This window comes from Mandrillus leucophaeus, unplaced genomic scaffold (assembly GCF_000951045.1).
Source record: "Mandrillus leucophaeus isolate KB7577 unplaced genomic scaffold, Mleu.le_1.0 Scaffold322, whole genome shotgun sequence".
Taxonomy (NCBI): Eukaryota; Metazoa; Chordata; class Mammalia; order Primates; family Cercopithecidae; genus Mandrillus; species Mandrillus leucophaeus.
This window is the reverse complement of record NW_012103388.1, coordinates 2,822,304-2,843,024: the sequence shown is the minus strand read 5'-3', so window position 1 is coordinate 2,843,024 and position 20,721 is coordinate 2,822,304. Positions and strand designations below refer to the sequence as shown.

General features: G+C 42.1%; 1 protein-coding gene across 3 annotated transcripts in view; it reads right to left on the bottom strand.

The window, feature by feature from the left end:
* Positions 1-27: 27 nt before the first annotated feature.
* OSBPL1A (oxysterol binding protein-like 1A) overlaps positions 28-20,721 on the bottom strand; it is a 240,199-nt gene continuing 219,505 nt past the window's right edge. For all 3 annotated transcript variants that reach the window (XM_011988065.1, XM_011988066.1, XM_011988067.1), the window contains 10 exons: positions 19,202-19,336; positions 18,112-18,209; positions 16,625-16,807; positions 10,912-11,019; positions 9,922-10,011; positions 8,719-8,845; positions 5,620-5,736; positions 4,868-4,991; positions 3,041-3,131; positions 28-1,261 (listed from right to left, as the gene is read on the bottom strand). In XM_011988065.1, the coding sequence (XP_011843455.1) occupies positions 1,159-1,261; positions 3,041-3,131; positions 4,868-4,991; positions 5,620-5,736; positions 8,719-8,845; positions 9,922-10,011; positions 10,912-11,019; positions 16,625-16,807; positions 18,112-18,209; positions 19,202-19,336 (1,176 nt within the window). In that variant the 3' untranslated portion in view covers positions 28-1,158. The remainder of the gene's footprint in view (positions 1,262-3,040; positions 3,132-4,867; positions 4,992-5,619; positions 5,737-8,718; positions 8,846-9,921; positions 10,012-10,911; positions 11,020-16,624; positions 16,808-18,111; positions 18,210-19,201; positions 19,337-20,721) is intronic.

The window sequence follows — 20,721 nt, the reverse complement described above, 5'->3', positions numbered from 1 at the left end:
TATTTGAAATTTTACAAGAAACCACACTTTTGGGGAACATTCTAAAGCCTTTATTTAGCATCAGGTAGATTATTTCATTATAACACTTGTTAACTTCAAGACAGCAATTAAAATCATGTACTGGCAGCTACCTAAGGCCCATGGGAGCAATATCTCAGTCTGGGGTTTGGGTGGATAAATACTATAAGATTTAAGATTAATGTGCCCCAATTAAAGGGGCAAAACTACTGTACAGTAGGTCTCCACACATATTTTAAGTACACAAGTACCTTGCAAACTTGAAATGCACAAGACCTCCTTTTATATAGTTTGATACTTACATGAGTGCAACTTAATTTCTCTAGCGGCATTTGCCACTGGAAGTGGAAGCATTTAACAAGGTTTGTCATTATGTAATGGTGATTAAAATCTATATTTCTAGGGCATTTTTGTGAATTGCTAGATTTTATACATATTTTCAATTCAAATGTAAACTTAAACATTTTAATGATATTGCAGAAAACTGTAAAAGTAAATTCAGAGCACTAAGTAAATTAAATACTTTTCCAGTTTAATTCTTCAGAATTTTCAAATCAGAAATATCTATTCTGAACATTCAGGCATTTTTTTCTTCTTGGAAGATGGAAGGGGTAAAATTGGATTAGTATGAATAAAAGCCATCTTATCAATGGAGTCTTTATAAAATGACATAACCTCTACATTTGAGCAATAAACATTGTATAGGACGAGAGTTCTAAATATGTCAAAGGTTACATCTAAAACATTCAAGCATGACAGCATAAAAATATTCAAAATAACTTGATTTGGGATTACTATATAGTTCCATAAAGCTAAAGTTACATTTAGGTATAAACCTTCAGTAAATATGGCAACAGCGACCATAAAAAGCATATTCCCCAGCAGTCTTCTCTTACCTCTATATAAAATAGTATTCCAAATAAGTACGTTTTATAGCAAAATTTATGCATTTTTCCTAAGACTTTCATCACCAGTATCACCTTATACCCTGCTTTTGTTGGGGGTGAAATGCAATTATGAATGTTTTTTCTTTTTTTCTTTTTTTTTTTAAAGATAAGTAGAAACCAAGGGAAAAAAATTTAAAAACATAGGTTTAAGACTTATTTGTAGATTAGCCAAACACCCTGACTTGTATGCATTTTAATAAATGTCAGGCAAATTGAAGTAATTTCTGTCCCAGTAGCTGCCAGAGTAAATCCAGTCCTGTGCTCCATTGTAGGGATTAGGACCTTGATGGAACCACCTGTTAAAAGAAAAACGTCAAGATTTACAGGGCAAACTGGAAAATCACAGGCTGTTTCTTCACTAGCTTGCAGTATTTTTCTATTGCAGCAACTCATTCTGTGAGGGATTTCTAAAGAGATGCTGAAGTGATGTTGTTTTTCTGCTTAGGTAGGGAACAGGTCTGTGGAATAATATTCCAAAAGGGGTAATGATACCATGCAAAAGGAATATAGATTTCCCACCAGGATCTAGCAAGCTACTTGACAGAAGCAGGGTCTTCTAATAGGTTGGTTCGAAACAATGTATTTGTCTAACAGGTTTACCCTCTAGCCCGGGTCTTATTTTCCACAGCAAGGCATTCTTTTAAGCAGTTAGGAATAAATTAGAATAAGAAAATTAACATTTACAGCATGCCCACAGCAGTATGTAAGGCACCTGGTTCAGTGTAAATGCCCTTCAAACTTTTTTTTTTTTTTTTTTTTTGGGTTGAGACGGAGTTTTGCTCGTTACCCAGGCTGGAGTGCAATGGTGCGATCTCAGCTTACCGCAACCTCTGCCTCCCAAGTGAAAGCGATTCTCCTGCCTCAGCCTCCCAAGCAAGCTGGGATTACAGGCATGCACCACCACACCCAGCTAATTTTGTATTTTTAGTAGAGACAGGGTTTCTCTACGTTGGTCAGACTGGTCTGAAGCTCCTGACCTTGTGATCCGCCCACCTTGGCCTCCCGAAGTGCTAGGATTACAGGTGTGAGCCACTGCGCCTGGCCTCAAACTCTTAAAGCTCTGTTTTACAGATGAGAAGCTGAATGTCTAGGCAGTTAAATAACTTGCCCAACCTTGTAACTGATGGCAAATTTAGGTTTAATGTTGAAGACCATGATTTTTCTAATATACCATGCTATACATAATCCAAAAGACATGAAGAGACATTTCTGAAGAGACATACAGATAGCCAACAGGATATGAGAAAATGCTCCACATCACTAAGTAGGAGGGAAACGTGAATAAAACCCACAAGATTATTATCTTACACCAGTTAGGATGGCAATTATTAAAAAGAAAAAACAGGCTGGCGAGGATGCAGAAAAAAGCAAGCTCATACACTGGTAGTGAGAATATAAATTGGTAGAACCACCATGGAAAACAGTATGGAGATTTTTGTTTGTTTGTTTGTTTGTTTTTTGAGACGGAGTCCTGCTCTGTTGCCCAGGCTGGAATGCAGTGGCACGATCTCGGCTCACTGCAAACTCCGCCTCCCGGGTTCATGCCATTCTCCTGCCTCAGCCTCCTGAATAGCTGCGACTACAGGCACCCGCCACCATGCCCAGCTACTTTTTGTATTTTTTTAATAGAGATGGGGTTTCACCATGTTAGCCAGGATGGTCTCGATCTCCTGACCTCGTGATCTGCCCGCCTCGGCCTCCCAAAGTGCTGGGATTACAGGTGTGAGCCACCGCGCCCGGTCAGAGATTTCTTAAAAAATCTTAACACCATAGGATCCGGCAATCCCACTACTGGGTATCCAAAGGAAAGGAAGTCAATGTATCGAAGGGATACCTGCATCCCTATGTTTACGACAGCACGATTCACAATAACAAAGATATGGAATTAACCTGTGTCCATCAATGGATGAATGGATAAAAGTCAGTGGAAATAACTTTTTTTCAGGCCTGGGACAACTCAGCAGGGTTTGTGTTAGATAGGCCCTTGCTCTGGGGTCAGTGTCTGGCATCCCTGCCTCGTCCCACACAGCAGCCTGCCTGAGAGCTGAGCCACACCCCCTGACTCAGGCACGCACCTCGTCTTCCAGTCCTCTTCTGACTTGGACCTGTTTTTGCGGGCTGCTCTTTGTTTTTCCTCAAGTCGTTTTTTTTCTTCACTAGCTTGATCTAAAATAAGAACATCAATACAAACCATTAACACTCTACATAGAGGATGTCAGGCACAGTATTAAGCACAAGAACTTCACAAAAGAACCATTTACACGTTCTCCCTTTCATTAGAACACAAATACCAGAGTCAAATATCAAGCAAAAATTGTAACAGGTACCTGGGCTAGTAAGAGGCAGAGCTGGTACCACAGACGCAGCATCTCTGACGGCCTATGCTCTTAACAGCCTTGCCAAGAACAACCTGCTTATTCTTAAGGCCAAAACAACTGTGTTAAAATTCTTCAATGAAAAATTGGGTGTAAAAACTAAATAAACGTGAAATTATTCTAAATTCTTAGTGAGACCTCACAGAGCTCCTTCAGATGCCATTCTTAAGGAATTTAAACAGTCTTCCAAAATACTGTCGCGGTGTCTCACGTTTTCTCCACTGTGGCACTATGACATGTTAGATGTGATGGCTGTATCATAAAAGGCCACGTGGTGATTCTATCATAAGAGGCTGGGAGAGGATGTTTCGCAGCATCCCTGGCCTGCAGACGCCAGTAGTACCTCCTAAGAAGTGACAACCAAAGTCTTCAGACTTTGCTACATGTCTTCTTGGGGGGGGAAATGCCCCCCTTTTGAGAATCACTGGATTGGAAGAAATTTATAAGATAAAAATGGGCTGGATGCAGTGGCTCACGCCGGTAATCCCAGCACTTTGGGAGTCTGAGGCGGGCGGATCACCTGAGGTCAGGAGGTCTGAGACCAGCGTGGCCAACATGGTGAAACCCCATTTCTACTAAAAATACAAAAATTAGCCAGGTGTGGTGGCGCGTGCCTGTAATCCCAGTTACTCAGGAGGCTGAGGCACAAGAATAGATTGAACCCAGGAGGTGGAGGCTGCAGTGAGCTGAGATTGCGCTACTTAACTCCAGCCTGGGAGACAGAGCGAGACTCTGTATAAAAAAAGAAAAAAAAATGTTGTAATTGATACCTCATTTACCCTGATGTGATTATTACATATTGTATGCCTGTATCAAAATATCACACATACTACGTAAGTATATACACCTACTTATACCAACACACAAAAACATTTAAGTTATAATTAACCAAGGGGAGGCCACACTCTCCTCTGAGGCTGACAAGGTGCTATGTAAATTCTGAAGCAGACAGTGACTTAATTAGTCAGAAAATGCCTCTGGCCATCTCCAGTATATTAAATTCTCAGGGGAGTATTACCACAATAATAAGAGCTAATAAGGTCTGCCCAGATTTCCAAATTTAAAATAAAAGTTACTGAATTTAGGCCGGGCGCGGTGGCTCAAGCCTGTAATCCCAGCACTGTGGGAGGCCGAGACGGGCAGATCACGAGGTCAGGAGATTGAGACCATCCTGGCGAACACAGTGAAACCCCGTCTTTACTAAAAATACAAAAAACTAGCCGGGCAAGGTGGCAGGTGCCTGTAGTCCCAGCTACTTGGGAGGCTGAGGCAGGAGAATGGCGTGAACCCGGAAGGCGGAGCTTGCAGTGAGCTGAGATCCAGCCACAGCACTCCAGCCTGGGCGACAGAAAGAGACTCTGTCTCAAAAAAAAAAAAAAAAAAAAGTTACTGAATTTAAATTGAATGTTAACTCAAACTTAATCTCTAAGAGAAACTGAAAGTGCTAGTACCTCAATGATGCTAACAATCACCAGGAATAAAACAAAGCATCATCCCCCGAGAAATGAGTCTTCACTGGCTAGTTACCTATCTCTCCATTTTCCATGGCTCTAATGTCAGGCCGTAACCTGCAGTCTGTCTTGGGGATCACACTCTCCATGTCTTTGTCTACTTCATTCAAAACCATTGCAAAACTAGTAAAATTATACATCTGAAAAGAAGCAAAAGGATGAAATTAACACATGCCAAGGTATAACGCAAAACGAAACGTCCTGAAAGTAGAAGAGGGTTGACTTGACAATGACCACCTCCCTTTCGTGGTAACAATGGTCAGTCTTTCTCAGATCACACATATCTAAATGTTTTCACCCAAATCTGCACCATCTGTGGGTATCTGTCTCAAAAAAATCTCAAAGCAGGCTTTGCAGAATAAATATCCTCTATCATGATCAACTTTAAATAGAACTCTAAGCAAAAGCCAACATTCTTTTATCTTCATTAAAATCATTTCTTGCTGGGTCTGGAGGGCTGGTACTGACTAGGCTGCACCAGCTTATATTTAATCAGGGCAAGTTTCACCGCTAAGTAGCTATTAAGCCCCAGTGAAGCCCTAACCCAACACATCCTCCCAGCCGGATGCCAGAGGGATGGACAGCATGATGCACTTACGATGCACTGAGCTCAGGCAAGAAGGCAGCACCCGGGACTCAGTGGGGGCTCGGGATGCCAACCTGTCTGTCTGTCTCCATGCTGCCTGGGCTGACCCTGCACGTGCCAGGAAAGAGCACCACAGTGCTGAACACAGACAGCGAGGCCACAGCCAGCAAGCCCAGTCTCACCTGGGCAGAATTTGGAGGCCGTGGGGCTATTCGCCATAGAAGAACGCTCCCAGGGATAATGAATACACTTTCAGAATCCGGCATTGGCATTTCATCCGACTCCTCAGAGGTGCTCATCTAGAAAAACCAACCAATGAACAAAATTTCAGTAAAAAGTTTTAAGATACAGTCAAGCACCACATAATGATACTTCAGTCAACAACCGACTGTAAATATGATGGCAGTCCCCTAAGGTTACAGCGGAGCATGTACAGAAATCTGCTATGTGGCATTCGATACTGGCATTGCAGATCAAGTAAGGGAAATGACTGATAGTCAGTAACAGTGTTGGGACTTTGGCTTTCCACATGAAAAAAAGAGATAAAAATACATACACGATCTAAGTCTGTGTAAGTACACTGGATGAGGTTCGCACAATGACGAAATCACCTAATGATTTCTTAGAACATATCCCTGTCCTTAGGAAAATATATACGCACTTGCAAATTGTAAACCATTGTTTATTGCACACCACTAGAATGTAAACTCCATGAGGGCAGGGACACTGTGACTTTCTAATTCTTATATCCTTACTTTGAACAGTGTGGGAAGCCAATAGATACCTGCTGAATGCCCGAGGGGGTGCTAAGAGCCTCACAAGCTTTGTGTGTTGTGCCACTTAGTGTTACCCGCATTTAAGTCATTATCATCATCACTCTTTCCTATAGGGTTTTATGTTTTTAAGGCTGTTTCCTTTTTAAAGACAAAATAATTCATTTGAGTATTTATTTTTAAAATTTTTGAGATAGGGTCTTGCTGTGTTGCCCAGGCTGAAGTACAGTGGTGCAATCACAGCTCACTGTAACCTAAAATTCCTGGGTTCAAGTGAGTTTCCTGCCTGTCTCCCAAGTAGCTGGGACTACAGGTATGTGCCACCACACCCAGCAAATATTTTAAAAATGTTTTTATAGAGATGGGGGGGTCTCATCATGCTGCCCAGGCTGGTCTTGAACTCCTGGCTTCAGGCAATCCTCCTGCCTCCCAAAGCATCATTTGAGTATCTACTAAGGAAATTCTGGAGGCCCAGCCACTGGGGTGTTAGAGAAGCACCGTCACTACCTGACTTTTGTGGAGCCCACACACTAGAGAGGAACAATCTGAGAACAACAAAAGGTTACACTCTTGGGGAAGTCAACTAAATGTGTCAATGGCACAAGACCAGGAGGGATCCCGAATGCATCTGATGAAAAGAGAACTTTTCATTAGATGAAACACAGGGAGCCAGCGTTTCCTCGGGCTCCCCTCCCCGCGGCCGCAGCTATGCTACTGTTCTATGTATGTGGTCTTTACGCAACAACCCCTCGAGGAGAGGTCACGACCGCTTTTTAGACATATGGAATGAAGGCTTTGGAAGGGTAAGTCCTAGCTAGTCCCAGCATCACACAGTGAACAAATCTAGAACTCCTGCCTGAGACACATTCAGTGAATAGACAGTTTACAAAATAGCACAGAGGTGACAATGCTAATGACACAAACTTCCCGCAGTGTCTGTGTTCAGGAACGAAATCCATGGTAGGCAGATGACAGGAACACAGGAACGAGAGAGACCAGAAAAGCAGTGGATGTGTGAGAATACCTGCTCTCTCCAAGAGGAAAAAAAAAACCACTTTCTCACAGACTGACTGGGAATTTAGGGAATATAAGGAATGTCCTCTGGAATTTCACCAACATTCTTGGCCATCCCCACTCTGTGAAGAGAGTTGGAAGGCAAGCGTGTTGTGGAGATCGTCTTTGTCAAGGAGCTGCAGCCGAGGAGCCCCAGAATCCCGGACATGCCCTTCTCAGCCCTGTCAGTTTCCTGCTGGCTGTGGAGCACAGTCGGCGCACAGTTCCCGTGGGCAGGAACACGGGACGCAAAGAGGGAAGCAGAACTGTGCACACACAGCTGACGGGAAACCAAGAAAGAAAGACACAGCCCCAGCCACAGGAAAGCAGAACGCTCCGGCCATTTAATAAATCTCTTTTCACTTTGGGAGCAAGGCTAACTCTGTCTCAAAAGAAAGTCACTCCTAAATACACCTTCTGCTTTTCAGGGATCTTAGGGCTTCCTGAACTTTCACACGCATAAGAAACGTTAAAGAGCCCCAGAGACTGGTCTTCAGCAGGTCTGAGGTGAAGCTGGGCCGCCTGCATTTCTAACGAGCTCGCAGATGCCGCTCAAGATGCCAGTCTGAGGAAGTGCTTTTGGCAGAAATGACTTTATCCGTCTTTACTATGAGCAGATACTATTCTGAGCCCATTATGTTTGTTAACTCATTTAACAGGTAGGTGCTATTATGGCGCCCGTGTTACAAATGAAGGCACTGAGGCAGAGAGATGAGAAATCTGGGCTTGCACTGCTCATCAGCGGTGGGGCTAAGATTCTAACCCAGAGTTTGCGCTTGGAACCATTATCTTGGTTACTGGAAAGGAATCCGTCCTCAAACAAATATTTCCTGTCCAAAGAGGTACAGTCCTCGAGCAGTTATGCCTGGAGGGAAGGGGCAGGAGTTTGCCAACCACTGGAGCCTGCTTGGGACCACGCGACAGGAAGCCATGTGCCTCCCCTACTGGGATTTTACTGTCCCACAAAGAAAGGTTAGTAAGAAGAGGACAACAGCCCAGCGATAACTCCTTTCACTACGACAGTCTTAACTTCAGTAATTTCACGATAAGGAACAAGGCAACGAAACTGATGATAAGCATAAAAATGTCAGAGAGAATTTTGGAGGAAATTTTAAATCTTCAACAATTTCAACTTTCTATGCACATCAACAGGAGGAAAAGAAAATTTCTTTCATTAAGATGAACTCCAACATTCCAAAGCTATGTGAATTAAAGCAAAGTTCCACATATAACTGCTCCACAGTTAAAAAACTGATACGTGTCCATATCCTATACAAGCCTATGCCGAGTACTTGTTAAAGCAAATGTCTGATCATTAAAAAGAGGAAAGCGATATGCATTAGCAACAAGGAAGAAGAAAGTCAACTTGTGACCCTAGAACAGGCCAACTCCAAAAGGATTAGGACACATTGAAGAATCCAGTTATCCTTTGATACCACCTGACAGGATGTTCACCTGTTTGCTGTTCTTCTTCTCTTCTGTATTTTTCTTATCATTTTTTTTGTAAGCATCAAACGTGGCAGGGTCAACACTGTATAAACATTCAGTCCACTTCCCATAGAGGGCACAGAGCTTCTTCTTGCTGGCAAGAAAAACTGATGTTTAGTTAACAAACCAGTGTTTGTTTTTTTTAAAGCTGACAGCACCTGGTATTCCCAGATGGTCTCCCATCCAAGTCCTAAACAAGCCTGACCCTGCTTAGCTTCCAAGAACAGATGAGATCAGGCGTGTTCAGGGTGGCACGGCCATAGACTGTTTTGCTGCAATTGAATATTACTATAAAGGTGTGTACGAATCAGATTTTCTATTTTGTGTGTGTGTGTGTGTGTGTGTGTGTGTGTGAGAGAGAGAGAGAGAGAGAAGGAGAGAGAGAGAGAGAGAGAGAGAGAGAGAGAGAGAGAGAGAGACAGAGACAGAGACAGGGTCTCACTCTGTCACTCAGGCTGAAGTACAGTGGTAGAATCATGGCTCACTGTAGCCTCAACCTCCTGGGCTCAAGGGTTCCTCCCACCTCAGCCTCCAGAGTAACTGGGTCCACAGGCATGCGCCACCACGCCTGCCTAATTAAAAAAATGTTTTTTGTAGAGACAGGGTCTCACTATGTTATCCAGGCTGGTCTCGAACTGGCTGAAGCAATCCTCCCCACTCAGCCTCCCAAAGTGCTGGGAATACAGGCATGAGCCACTGTGCGCAACCAAATCAGGTTCTTTAATGAAACACACTTCCTTGTAGACGAAAGATTTTTCAACTTATTAGAATGCTTGTTTCCTAGGTTATGGCAATGTTTTTTGTTTTTTTTTTTTTAGATGGAGTCTTGCTGTCACCTGGGCTGGAGTGTGGTGGCACAATCTCAGCTCACCGCAACCTCCACCTCCCAGGTTCAAGCAATTCTCCTGCCTTAGCCTCCCAAGTAGCTGGGATTACAGGTGCCCACCACCATGCCCAGCTAATTTTTTTGTATTTTTAGTAGAGATGGGGTTTCACTATGTTGGCCAGGCTGGTCTTGAACCCGACCTCGTGATCTGCCCACCTCAGCCTCCCAAAGTGCTGGGATTACAGGCGTGAGCCACCGCGCCCGGCTGACAATGTATTTTAATACCAACATTTTATCTAGTGAACAAAATCTATACTATTCAACATTTACAATGGAAATTTTACCTTTTATCTTGAATGTAGCCTTCAACTTTGTGTAATTCCTTACCAAAAAGGCCACATGGCTTAAAATTCAACACACATTTGTCCCCAGTCCTATAAAGAAAATATTAAGTTCAGATGATCATTTATTACCAAAGCAGCAGTACAGAAAAATAACTGTGATAATTTTTCTAGCAGCAGCTACTGTTTACGGATTTTCTCTGTGTGCCCGGCTCCACACTAAAGTGATCATGATCAATCCTCGATTGGTAATCTTCCCACCGTAAAGAAAAGGGATGTGAGGTGCAGAAAGAATACGTGACTTGCCTAAGCTCACAAAGTAGAATGGGAGCCCAGCTCTTTCTAGTAACTCCTACGCTCCGTCTCCCTGGCCCCCACTAGACAAAGGAAGCAAAACGAGCTGAGATTGGAATTAAGGTTGACAGAAGCCAGGAAAGCTGGGTTCACCCAGTCTTCCCTAATCAGAGACTTTAATGAACCCTCTTTATTAAATAAATGGGCTTCCAGTCATTCAAGAGTTATATTGCCTGATTTCTTTTCTTTTCTTTTCTTTTCTTTTCTTTTTTTTTTTTTTTATGAGATGGAGTCTTGCTCTGTCACCCAGGCTAGAGTGCAGTGGCATGATCTTGGCTCACTGCAACCTCCACCTCCTGGGTTCAAGCAATTCTCCTGCCTCAGCCTCGCGAGTAGCTGGGATTACAGGTGCCCACTACTACACCCGGCTAATTTTTATATTTTTAGTAGAGACAGGGTTTCGCCATCTTGGCCAGGCTGGTCTCGAACTCCTGACCTCGTGATCCACCTGCCTCGGCCTCCCAAAGTGTTAGGATTATAGGCGTGAGCCACCACGCCCAACCTATACTGCCTGATTCTTAAATTTTCATCAGCCTGTTCTAGAGCTTTTCTTTAAAGACAGACAAAACCAAGAAACCTGAAGTCCACTAAAACTGCTTGATGAAAACTGAAGGAATGAAGTACCCCAAGGTGCCTTACTTGTGGTTTATGATTTCCACATTGCCGTACTGTTCGATCCACAGTTTACCCACAATGATATTATGCACACAGCAGGTGGGATTTGTCCATGTATATGCCTCATTGTGTCTAAAAAACAAAACCAAACCCAGAAAAATAAGAGAGAGGTATCATTTTGTTTAAAAAGTGCACTTGCTCCAAATGCCATTACTCAGAATAACAAACCAGGTTGCTTGAGGTAACTAAGTTCTAAGACTTTAAAAATTCTATTGATGTTAACTCATCATAAAATTGGGATCATTTGCCCATTCTTGTTTCTTGAAAGGAAGTAACAGCTTAAGAAAAAATTCTATACTTCCACCAAACTCCAAGTAAACTATGTACATAATCATTTCAAGCATTCAAAAGTGTCATGAAACATTTTAAAAAGCTGAAGTAGAAACAGAAAATAAAGTCTACTTAGCGCTTTCTAGAGAAAGTACCCTCCAGCTCACCAAAGGAAAAAACTCATCTATGTGAATAAACTCCCGATATTTTATAATCCTATATACCCTGAGGAATAGAAATCATTCTACCATAAAGATACACGCACGTGAATGTTCACTACAGCACTGTTCACAATAGCAAAGACATGGAATCAACCTAAATGCCCACCAGTGATAGACTGGATAAAGAAAATGTGGCACGCAGACACCATGGAATACTATGCAGCCATAAAAAAGAACAAGTTCATGTCTTTTCCGGGAATATGGAGGAGCTGGAGGCCATTATCCTTAGCAAACTAACACAGGAACAGAAAACCAAATACCACATGTTCTCATTTATAAGTGGGAGCTAAATGATGCGAACTCAAGGACACAAAGAAAGGATGAACAGACACAGGGGCCTACCTCAGGATGGAGGCTGGGAGGAGGGAGAGGATCAGAAAAAATAACTATTGGGTACTAGGCTTAGTACCTGGGTGATGAAATAATCTGTACAACGAACTCCTATGACAATAGTTTACCAACAGAACAAACCCACACATGTACCCCTAAACCTAAAAGTTAAAAAAAAAGAAAAAGTTTTATTATTATTATTATTATTACTTTTTATTTTTTGAGACAGAGTCTCGCTCTTGTCACCCAGACTGGAGTACAGTGGTGTGATCTCGGCTCATTGCAACCTTCACCTCCTGGGTTCAAGCGATTCTCCTGCCTTAGCCTCCTAAGCAGCTGGGACTACAGGCGCCTGCCACTATGCCTGGCTAATTTTTGTATTTTTAGTAGAGACGGGGTTTCGCCATGTTGGCCAGGCTGGTCTTGAACTCCTGACCTCAGGTGATCCACCTGCCTCGGCCTCCCAAACTGCTGGGATTACAGGCATGAGCCACCGCTGCACCTTCATATATTCGTCCTTAGATATGTGTTTTTTAATTTACATAAGGTAAAGCTCATCAGGTCTATGCTTGTACAGATCTGTGTAACCACCACCAACACAATCAGAATCCTAAACAACTCCTCCACCCACAAACACTTCGCTCATGCTTCTCCTGGTAGTCAAACCTTTCTCCACTCTAATCCCTGGATCTCCAACCCATTCCTTATCCCCAACAACTGATCTGTTCTCCATTGCAATAGTTTTTCCCTTTCCAGACATCATATAAATGTAGATTACCTTTTGAGATTAGCATCTTCAATTTGTATCATGCACCTGAAATTCATCTGTGTTGTTCTACGTATCAATCTTTGCGCTGAGTAGGATTCCGCTGTATGGATGTGCCACCCTTTGTGTGACCATTCACCCACTGAAGGGCAGGTGGGCTGTTTTCAGTGTTTGGTGGTGATGAATAATGCTACTATAAACATTTGTATACAGCTTTTGGGAAGAAAGTGAGTTTCCATTTCTCTAAGGTAAATACCTAGGAGTGGTATTGCTGAGTCATGTGATAAACATAAGGTTAACTATATAAGAAACTGCCAAACCGTTCTCCAGGGTGGCTCGACCATTTTACATTCCAACACCAACAATACACAGGTTGAACATTCCAAATTCGAAACTTGGACATCTGAAATGCTCCAGAATCGGAAACTTTTTGAGCACTGACATGACACTCAAAGGAAATGCTCACTGGAGCATTTCAGATTTTGGAATTTTGGATTTGAGATGCTAAACCGGTAGGTATAATGCAAATATTCCAAAATCTGAAAATATTCAAAATCCAAAACACTTCCGGCATATTTTTATAAAGGGACACTCAACCTGTATGAGATTTCTAGCTCTTCCACATCCTTGTCAGCACTTGGGATTGTCAATGTTTACAATTATTTTGGTTTTAGACATTGTAATAGGTCACGGCTATCTCATTGTGGTTTCAACTTTGTAGTTCTCTAATAACTGATGCTGTTGAACATCTTTTTACATTTATATTTATTTATTTTTTAGAGATGAGGTCTTATTCTACCATCTAGGGTGGAGTGCAGTGGTGGAACATAGCTCACTGCAGCCTCGAACTCCTTGGCTCAAGCAACCCTCCTGCCTTAGCTTAGCTATGACTACAGGCCTGTGTCCCCATGCCTGGCTAAATTTATTTTATTTTTTTAGAGATAGAGTTTCACTATGCTGCCTAGGCTGGTCTTGAACTCCTGGCCTCAAGCAATCCTCCTGCCTCAGCCTCCTAAGTAACTGGAATTATAGGTGTGAGCCACTGCAATCAGCTGACAGCATCTTTTCATGCACTTATTTGATATATATATATATACACATATATATATATATGAAGTATCTATTCACATTTTTCGCCCCATTGGGCAAAATAATTTTTTATTGTTCTTTTTTTTGTTGTTGTTCCAGAGACAGGGTCTCACTCTGTTGCCCAGGCTGGAGTACAGTGGCATAATCATGGCTCACTGCAGCCTCGAACTCCTGGGCTTGAGAGATCCTCCCACCTGAGCCTCTCAAGTAACTGGGACAATAGGCTCATGTCACCAAACCTGGCTATTTTTAAAATGTTTTAGTAGAGACGAGGACTCACTATGTTGCCCAGGCTGGTCTCAAACTCCTGGGTTCAAGTGATCCTCCCACTTCAGCCTCCCAAAGTGCTGGGATTATAGGCATGAGTCACTGCGCCTGACCTTATCATTTCTTATTGTTGAGTTTTAAGAATTCTTTATATATTGCAGCTACAAGTCCTTTGTTGGCTATATGATTTGCAAATAATTTTTACTATTCTATAGCTTATCTTTTCATTCTCTGAACAGTATCTTTCAATATAAAGTTTTTAATTTAATAAAATCAAATTTATCACTTTTTGTCTTCCATGGGTTGTAATTTTGGCATCATATCCCTAAGAGTTCTTTGCATAATCCAAAGTTGTAAGATTTTCTCCTACGTTTTCTTCCAAAACCCTTAGTTTTGCATTTTATTTTAGCCTATGATCTATTTTGAGCTGATTTTTGTAAAAGGTGTGAGGTCTAGTTTGAGGTTCATTTTTTAACATATAGATGTCCAACTGCCTCCATAGCACAGACAGTTGTCTGTGGAAAGGACTATTCTTCTTAGCAGTACTGCCTTTGCACCTTTGTCAAAAATCAACTGACCACATTTCTGCGGGTCAATTTCTGGATTCTCTTCCCTGTCGCATTAATCTATGCAGTCTCTACTCTGGCCACCACCACACTGTCTTGATTACAACAGCTTTAGAGTTAAGTCTTAAAATTGGGTAGTGGGAGTCTATCAATTCTGCTCTTCCTTTTCAAAAGTATTTTGGCTGTTCTCTGTCATTTGTCTTTCCATACAAACTTAGAATCAACTTCTCTGTATCTGTTAAAAATCATCTTGGGATTTTGATTTGGATTGTGTTCAGTGAGGGGTGAACCGACATCTTAACTATAATTGAGGCTTCCAAACATATCCAGACACAGTGTGTCTCTGCATTACTCAGATAATCCTTGATCACTTTCAACAGTATCTTGTAGTTTTCAACATACACATCCTGTACATATTTCAACATCTGCATTCTGCCATTGAGCCTATCCCAGTTATTATTACTATTCTATCACTATAGTTTTAGTACTAAAATTTCCAAAAATACTTCTTTTTTTTTTTTTTTTTTTTGCTAAAATGTCTTTCTACTCATTTGAGAGCGTCCACCTTTCTCTGGTGGAGCTACCTTACATCTCGGATACGAATGACAGTATCTGGGTCAACTTTGGACTGGAGTCTGTTGACTGCCTTTTCTATTTTAGTTTGTTGAGATTTTCCTGTTTCTTGCTATGCTGAATGATTTTGGATTGTATTCTGGACACCTAAATATTATAAGACTCTGTCCTCTTAACCTCTTCTGGAGAATACTGATAAAAATTTTGTTTTAGTAGGCAATTAACAGAGTTTCAGGCCAGAAGTCCTGACTCTCCTCCTGTGGGCTTTGATTCCAGTGTCAGTTTAATTTTCAAAGCCTCTGTAGTGCTGCTCAGATCTACCCCTCAATAGCCATCCAGGGACCTGGATCTCAGGCCACACAGTATTTCAGATCCTGAGGCCCTTGTGGAGCCTTCTGGGTCATTTCAGTGCATGCGTGTAGGGAGGAGCTGAGGAACTCATAACACAGCTTTAGGGGACCCCCTTTCTTGAGCTCCCTCCTCTTTGTGGTTTCCCTAACACTCTTAGACACCAGGGGGCGCTTTCTCTCCCCTCCGGCTGGCAAGCTGGGGTTTGAGCCTCTCTGCTCTGTCTTGTATCTCCCGCAACTAGGTCTTCCTCTGGGGTAAAGGGGTAAAAGAAAAGAAAGAAAAACAAGTAACAGGGATTCTCTCACGTTCTTTGGACCCCAGGGGTTCCTTTACTCAGTCCCTCTGGCCAAAGAGAAGGACTCTGAGTTTGAGGTACGTGTGTGATTGCCACAGCCACCATCGCAGCAGCAGTGTAGCTACAGACCCTAGGGCTTGCTTTGGGGCAAGGCTGTGAGACAACATTGAAACAGGATTTCCCCTATTCTCTACTTCCTGCAAGGGTATCTTTCTATGTCCTTTAATTAGAAAGAGAGAGTTACTCTTAGAACATTTTCGGTCTGCCTCCAGTTCCCAGTTCTGCAATTTGCTGCTCTGATTCTAAGCCAGAAATGGGAGAAATCTATAAAACCAGTAAACTCACTGCCATACTGGTCTTCAGGTTTTGGTCTCTCTCCCCGGTCTGCCTGCTACTATCTACTTTTCAGAGTCCTCAGGTTGTTGCTTTGTCTTCTGTCTGGGGTTTCTAGTTGTAATCAGTGTTAAAGAGACAGGGGATCGTATGCTTATTCTATCCTACCTGGAATTAATTGTGGATTTAAAGCTAATCTTGCAAAAGAAGAGCACTCCCAATTTATCTAACGCCTAACATGTGCCACACAATTGTCATTTCATTATTTCTCAAAGTGAATTCATTTTGAAAGATCTGTAAACAAAACATTGGCACAAGGATATAAAAAAGCATGTTTCATAAGAAATGTCATGAAGCAATTAACTCCATCCACCTTAAAACAGATCCAAACACCAGAGTCAAACACCAGGTTAAACTACTTACACATATCCAGATTAATGAGCAATGGCTACTGCCATGTTTCTCAAATTCTTTTACACAGAGGTAGACAGTTTGCATTATATGAAAGCTGTTTCTTTTTCTCCAGCTTTTGAACAATAAGGTCAGCTGAGTGTGCATGTCTACACTTACAGGTAGGTATACATGAAAAGAGTTTAATGGCTTGATTAGAACTCACTCAAGGAGCTCCAAGGTGATGGTTCCTTTGGGTTCTGCTTCTACACTCTTCCCCCAGAATTTCAGTTTGGGATAGATTGAGCCATGAAAGATGAAGTCATTGTTTAATCCTTCAGCATGAAATGCACTGATTGGTGGGTGATGGCTGACCTGTTCGGAGATGAGTCTAAATCCAAGGTCATCTCTTAAGATTTAAAAAAAAAAAAAAAAAAAGCAACATTATAATTAACTCTATCATTAAACATGTACATAATTGCCCTTTCAAAGTAAACAATTCTTTTTTTGTTGCTATTGAGACAGAATCTCGCTCTGTCGCTCAGGCTGGAGTGCAGTGGCATGATCTCGGCTCACTGCGACCCCTGCCTTCTGGGTTCAAACAATTCTCCTGCCTCAGCCTCCTGAGTAACTGGGAATACAGGCACCACTACACCTGGCTAATTTTTGTATTTTTAGTAGAGATGGGGTTTCATCATGTTGGTCAGACCGGTCTCGAACTCCTGACCTCGTGATCTGCCCGCCTCGGCCTCCCAAAGTGCTGGGATTACAGACGTGAGCCACTATGCCCAACCAACAATTCTTTATTCTCCTTGCAATGAAACAACTTAATCTATGAGAAATTATACAAACGCAACCCACACCACCAAATCCAATGTTGTAACGCTAGCTACTTGAACAAACTAAAATAAAGAACACCCCGACGAATTTGAATGACTTTGTGTCCACTTTCAAACATCTAGGGAATAAATGAGATCAAAACTTGTGCAGAGAAGAAGAGGAACACATAGAAAAACTAAAGCCAAATAAAGTCCCTTAATCATGTATAAACAACACACAGGCTAGCTCAAGCAAACAGAACTGCACTTACAGATGCAGTCATTGGCTTTATGCAAACAATAGATACTTATGCTAATATCTTTTATTTATATTTTTTAATAAAGAGATATTTTTATGAGAGGGCCTCACTGTTGCCCAGGCTGGAGTGCGGTGCCTAATACAGGTGCAACCCCACCACTGACCAGCACTCCATTTCTGACCTTCCTCTCCTGGGAGGTCACCATATTCATGCCAAACTTAGTGCAGACACCTGACCAGCACAGAGCACTACAGCCCAGAGCTCCTGGGCTCAAGAGATCCTGCTGCCTCAGCCTCTCAAGTAGCTGGGACTATAGGCCTGTGTCCCCATACCCAGCTAATATATCTTAAATGATTATTTTTAAAAACTCGATCATGTCTTATGATCTACATAAGGAGAAAAGGAGGGTGATTAATCCCATGTGATCAGAAATACAAAAATCCTTGCAGTTATTTTTTTAATGGTAGCTTTTATGTATGTTTCAATATTTTTGACAGTCTCTAAAATAATAGCTATCCTAGAAACAGACATCAAAGCTCCAGTCCTATGTAATTGTTACTGGTGATGACCAATGCGTATGTATTTCTCCTCTTCATCTGCAAGGCTACACAGAGTATGCAAGTGAAAAGCCTCACCGCACTAATTCATAAGTCTCTCCCAGCAGAGGGTTGAAAGGCTTTCCAGTCCGCTCCCACTGAGAAGCAACGGCAGATACAGCAAACGCAGCTACACACTGTGGGACAGAGCATGAGAACACGTCAAAAACAGCCGAGCTCGCACCGCATTCTTTTAGGAACTGAAATTTTGCCGAAGGCAGTAATTTACAGAATTATTTTGAGGAGTTTAAGTACTTTGGAGTTTTAATATGGCTCTGGCAATGGAACACGGAAACCTGGATATTCAGAATGAAAATAACTTTCAGTCACTTCCTATAATGACTGGTTATTTCCAACCATGGTTTTCATCACACTCTAACAGTGCTACAGATTCTCTTAAGGACTTTCAAAAAACCCTCAAGTCCAAAGTTACCTTTAATTCATTTAAAATTTTTTAAAAGTATCACACTCCAGGATTGGGGAAAGAGATATAAAACTCCACAACTTAACTGGTGTTAAGTCCACTGAGGTTGGAAAATGCTGATTTATATAAATGCAAGGACAGAAAGACTCAGTTTAGAATGCTATTGTTTTGCTGAAGGAGAACAATGTGTCCACTATACTCTGCCTCTAACTAGTCCACCCATGTACAACATATAAAATCTTCCATCTAAAAAATTAAAAAGTGCAATTCCTTCCTGTCTTTTAACATATAGCAATGTATATATATTTATATACCCAAGTAAGCACAAACATATTTTTCTACTTTATATGTGTGTGTGTGTTAACAACTTCTTGGAAATACCCTGAGAAAGTCTGAAAGAAGAAAGGTTGAATTCTTCCCCTAACACAATGCTACTTTCTCAACTAAATATTTAGCAAAAGCCCCCTAATATCCAGGTTTGCTTACGGGCCACCTCCCGCTTCTCCTGCAATACTCATCGGTCTTTGCACGATGGTGTCGCCCTGACCAGAGGACACTCCAGACGTGCGGACTGAGCTTTGATAAAATTGCCCAACCTCACATGGAATTTAACACTAATTGTGTGAATGTGTGTGTGTGCGCGTTCGGGGCTGGGCTGGTAACGAGGTCTCTCAGAGTGAGACCTTCTCCTCCCGTGGCTCCTACCTGCATCCTTTCCACAGGATCAGACAGTGAACTGGCCTTGTGGATGAGGTAAGTATGCTCCATGTATTCAGTTAGGCGCTGTAGGAAGCTCAGAGGCTCATTAAATATAACTGGCATCGTGATCTTGGATAGTTCCTATTGAACCAGAAAATTGAAAGTGTTACGTGCCATATACATAACAAACAAAACTATTGTTATCTTTACATAACATCCTCCTGGAAAGGACAGAACAGAAACTAGCAACCCGTGAAATTTCTTCAATATTGGTTCAATTTCACAAAATCTTCCCAGAGCACCTAATACCGTGGAGTGTATCCTTCTAGGTCTTGAAGGAGGAAATACAAAGACTGCCCAAACATTCTCCGTGGCTCCAGGGAGCTCACTATCTGCTGGGGAGCAAGAGCGATGACTCTTAGTCTGTCTTGCATCAGAATTAGGAAATGGGAGACAACGGCAATGGAGACAAACAAAACTCTTCGTAGTGGTGGTAAAATAATTAACTGCAGGGCCATTAATTCCTGGAGATGGCTCCAATGCCTTGAGTTCCTTCATAAGCAAACCGTTGAAACCCCCTCCCCTGTCGACTTAAGCCTCACCAATCAGAACCGCCAAACTAACCTCTATCTAGGGACGTTACGCTTTCGCCAATATGAATATACTTTTTGGCTCCCTCAAAGAACACCTTCTAAAAGCTCCCCTTCCTGCCTTCTCAGTGGAGTGTGGAACAGCTTCAGGTCTGGGGCTGTTCAAGTCATGAATCACTGTCTGTTCAAATATATGTGTGAAAATTTCAATATGTTTACATTTATGTTGTAACAATGGGCTAAGGATTAACCACTCATACCATTTTTGTGAGTAATTTTCCAAAACAAATTTCACAGCTTTTGAAATGACAATGAAATGAAATGATGCGACAACACCGAGCTTATCTGAGCACACCAATCTAGTATAAATTATGGGCTAGGGTACTAGCAGGCTACGGCATATTTTACAGAATAGATTTTAAATTCTGTCTGCCAGAATGCTGCCATCACAATCAACTCTCAAAAATCATTTAACAGTTAGGAAGCTTCCGACCTCAACTGCAACTGTTCAATTCTGTTTACCATGTGCCACCAGCAAGCAATATTCTGGTGAGGCCTTTACAAAATTCATTAAGTAACACACCTATCTTGGTATTTACTGGAATATTCTGACGATCTTCCCAAACTGCTATCAACCATTCCCTTGGGACTCAGGTCTTTCATGAGGGCTGCTGGCTGGTCGTGTGGGCAGGTGAACAGTGCTGAGGTGCAGTCAGGCTGAATGCCACCTGACTTACCTGACTTTTCCCCCTAAATATCCATGTTCCCACTGAGATTGTCAATTAAAAATAATGCAACCTTCACAGAACTGAAACTGGAGCGCATTCAAAGGAAATAAGCTCTGTAGTCCCAGCTACTTGGGAGGCTGAGGCAGGAGAATGGCGTAAACCCGGGAGGCGGAGCTTGCAGTGAGCTGAGATCTGGCCACTGCACTCC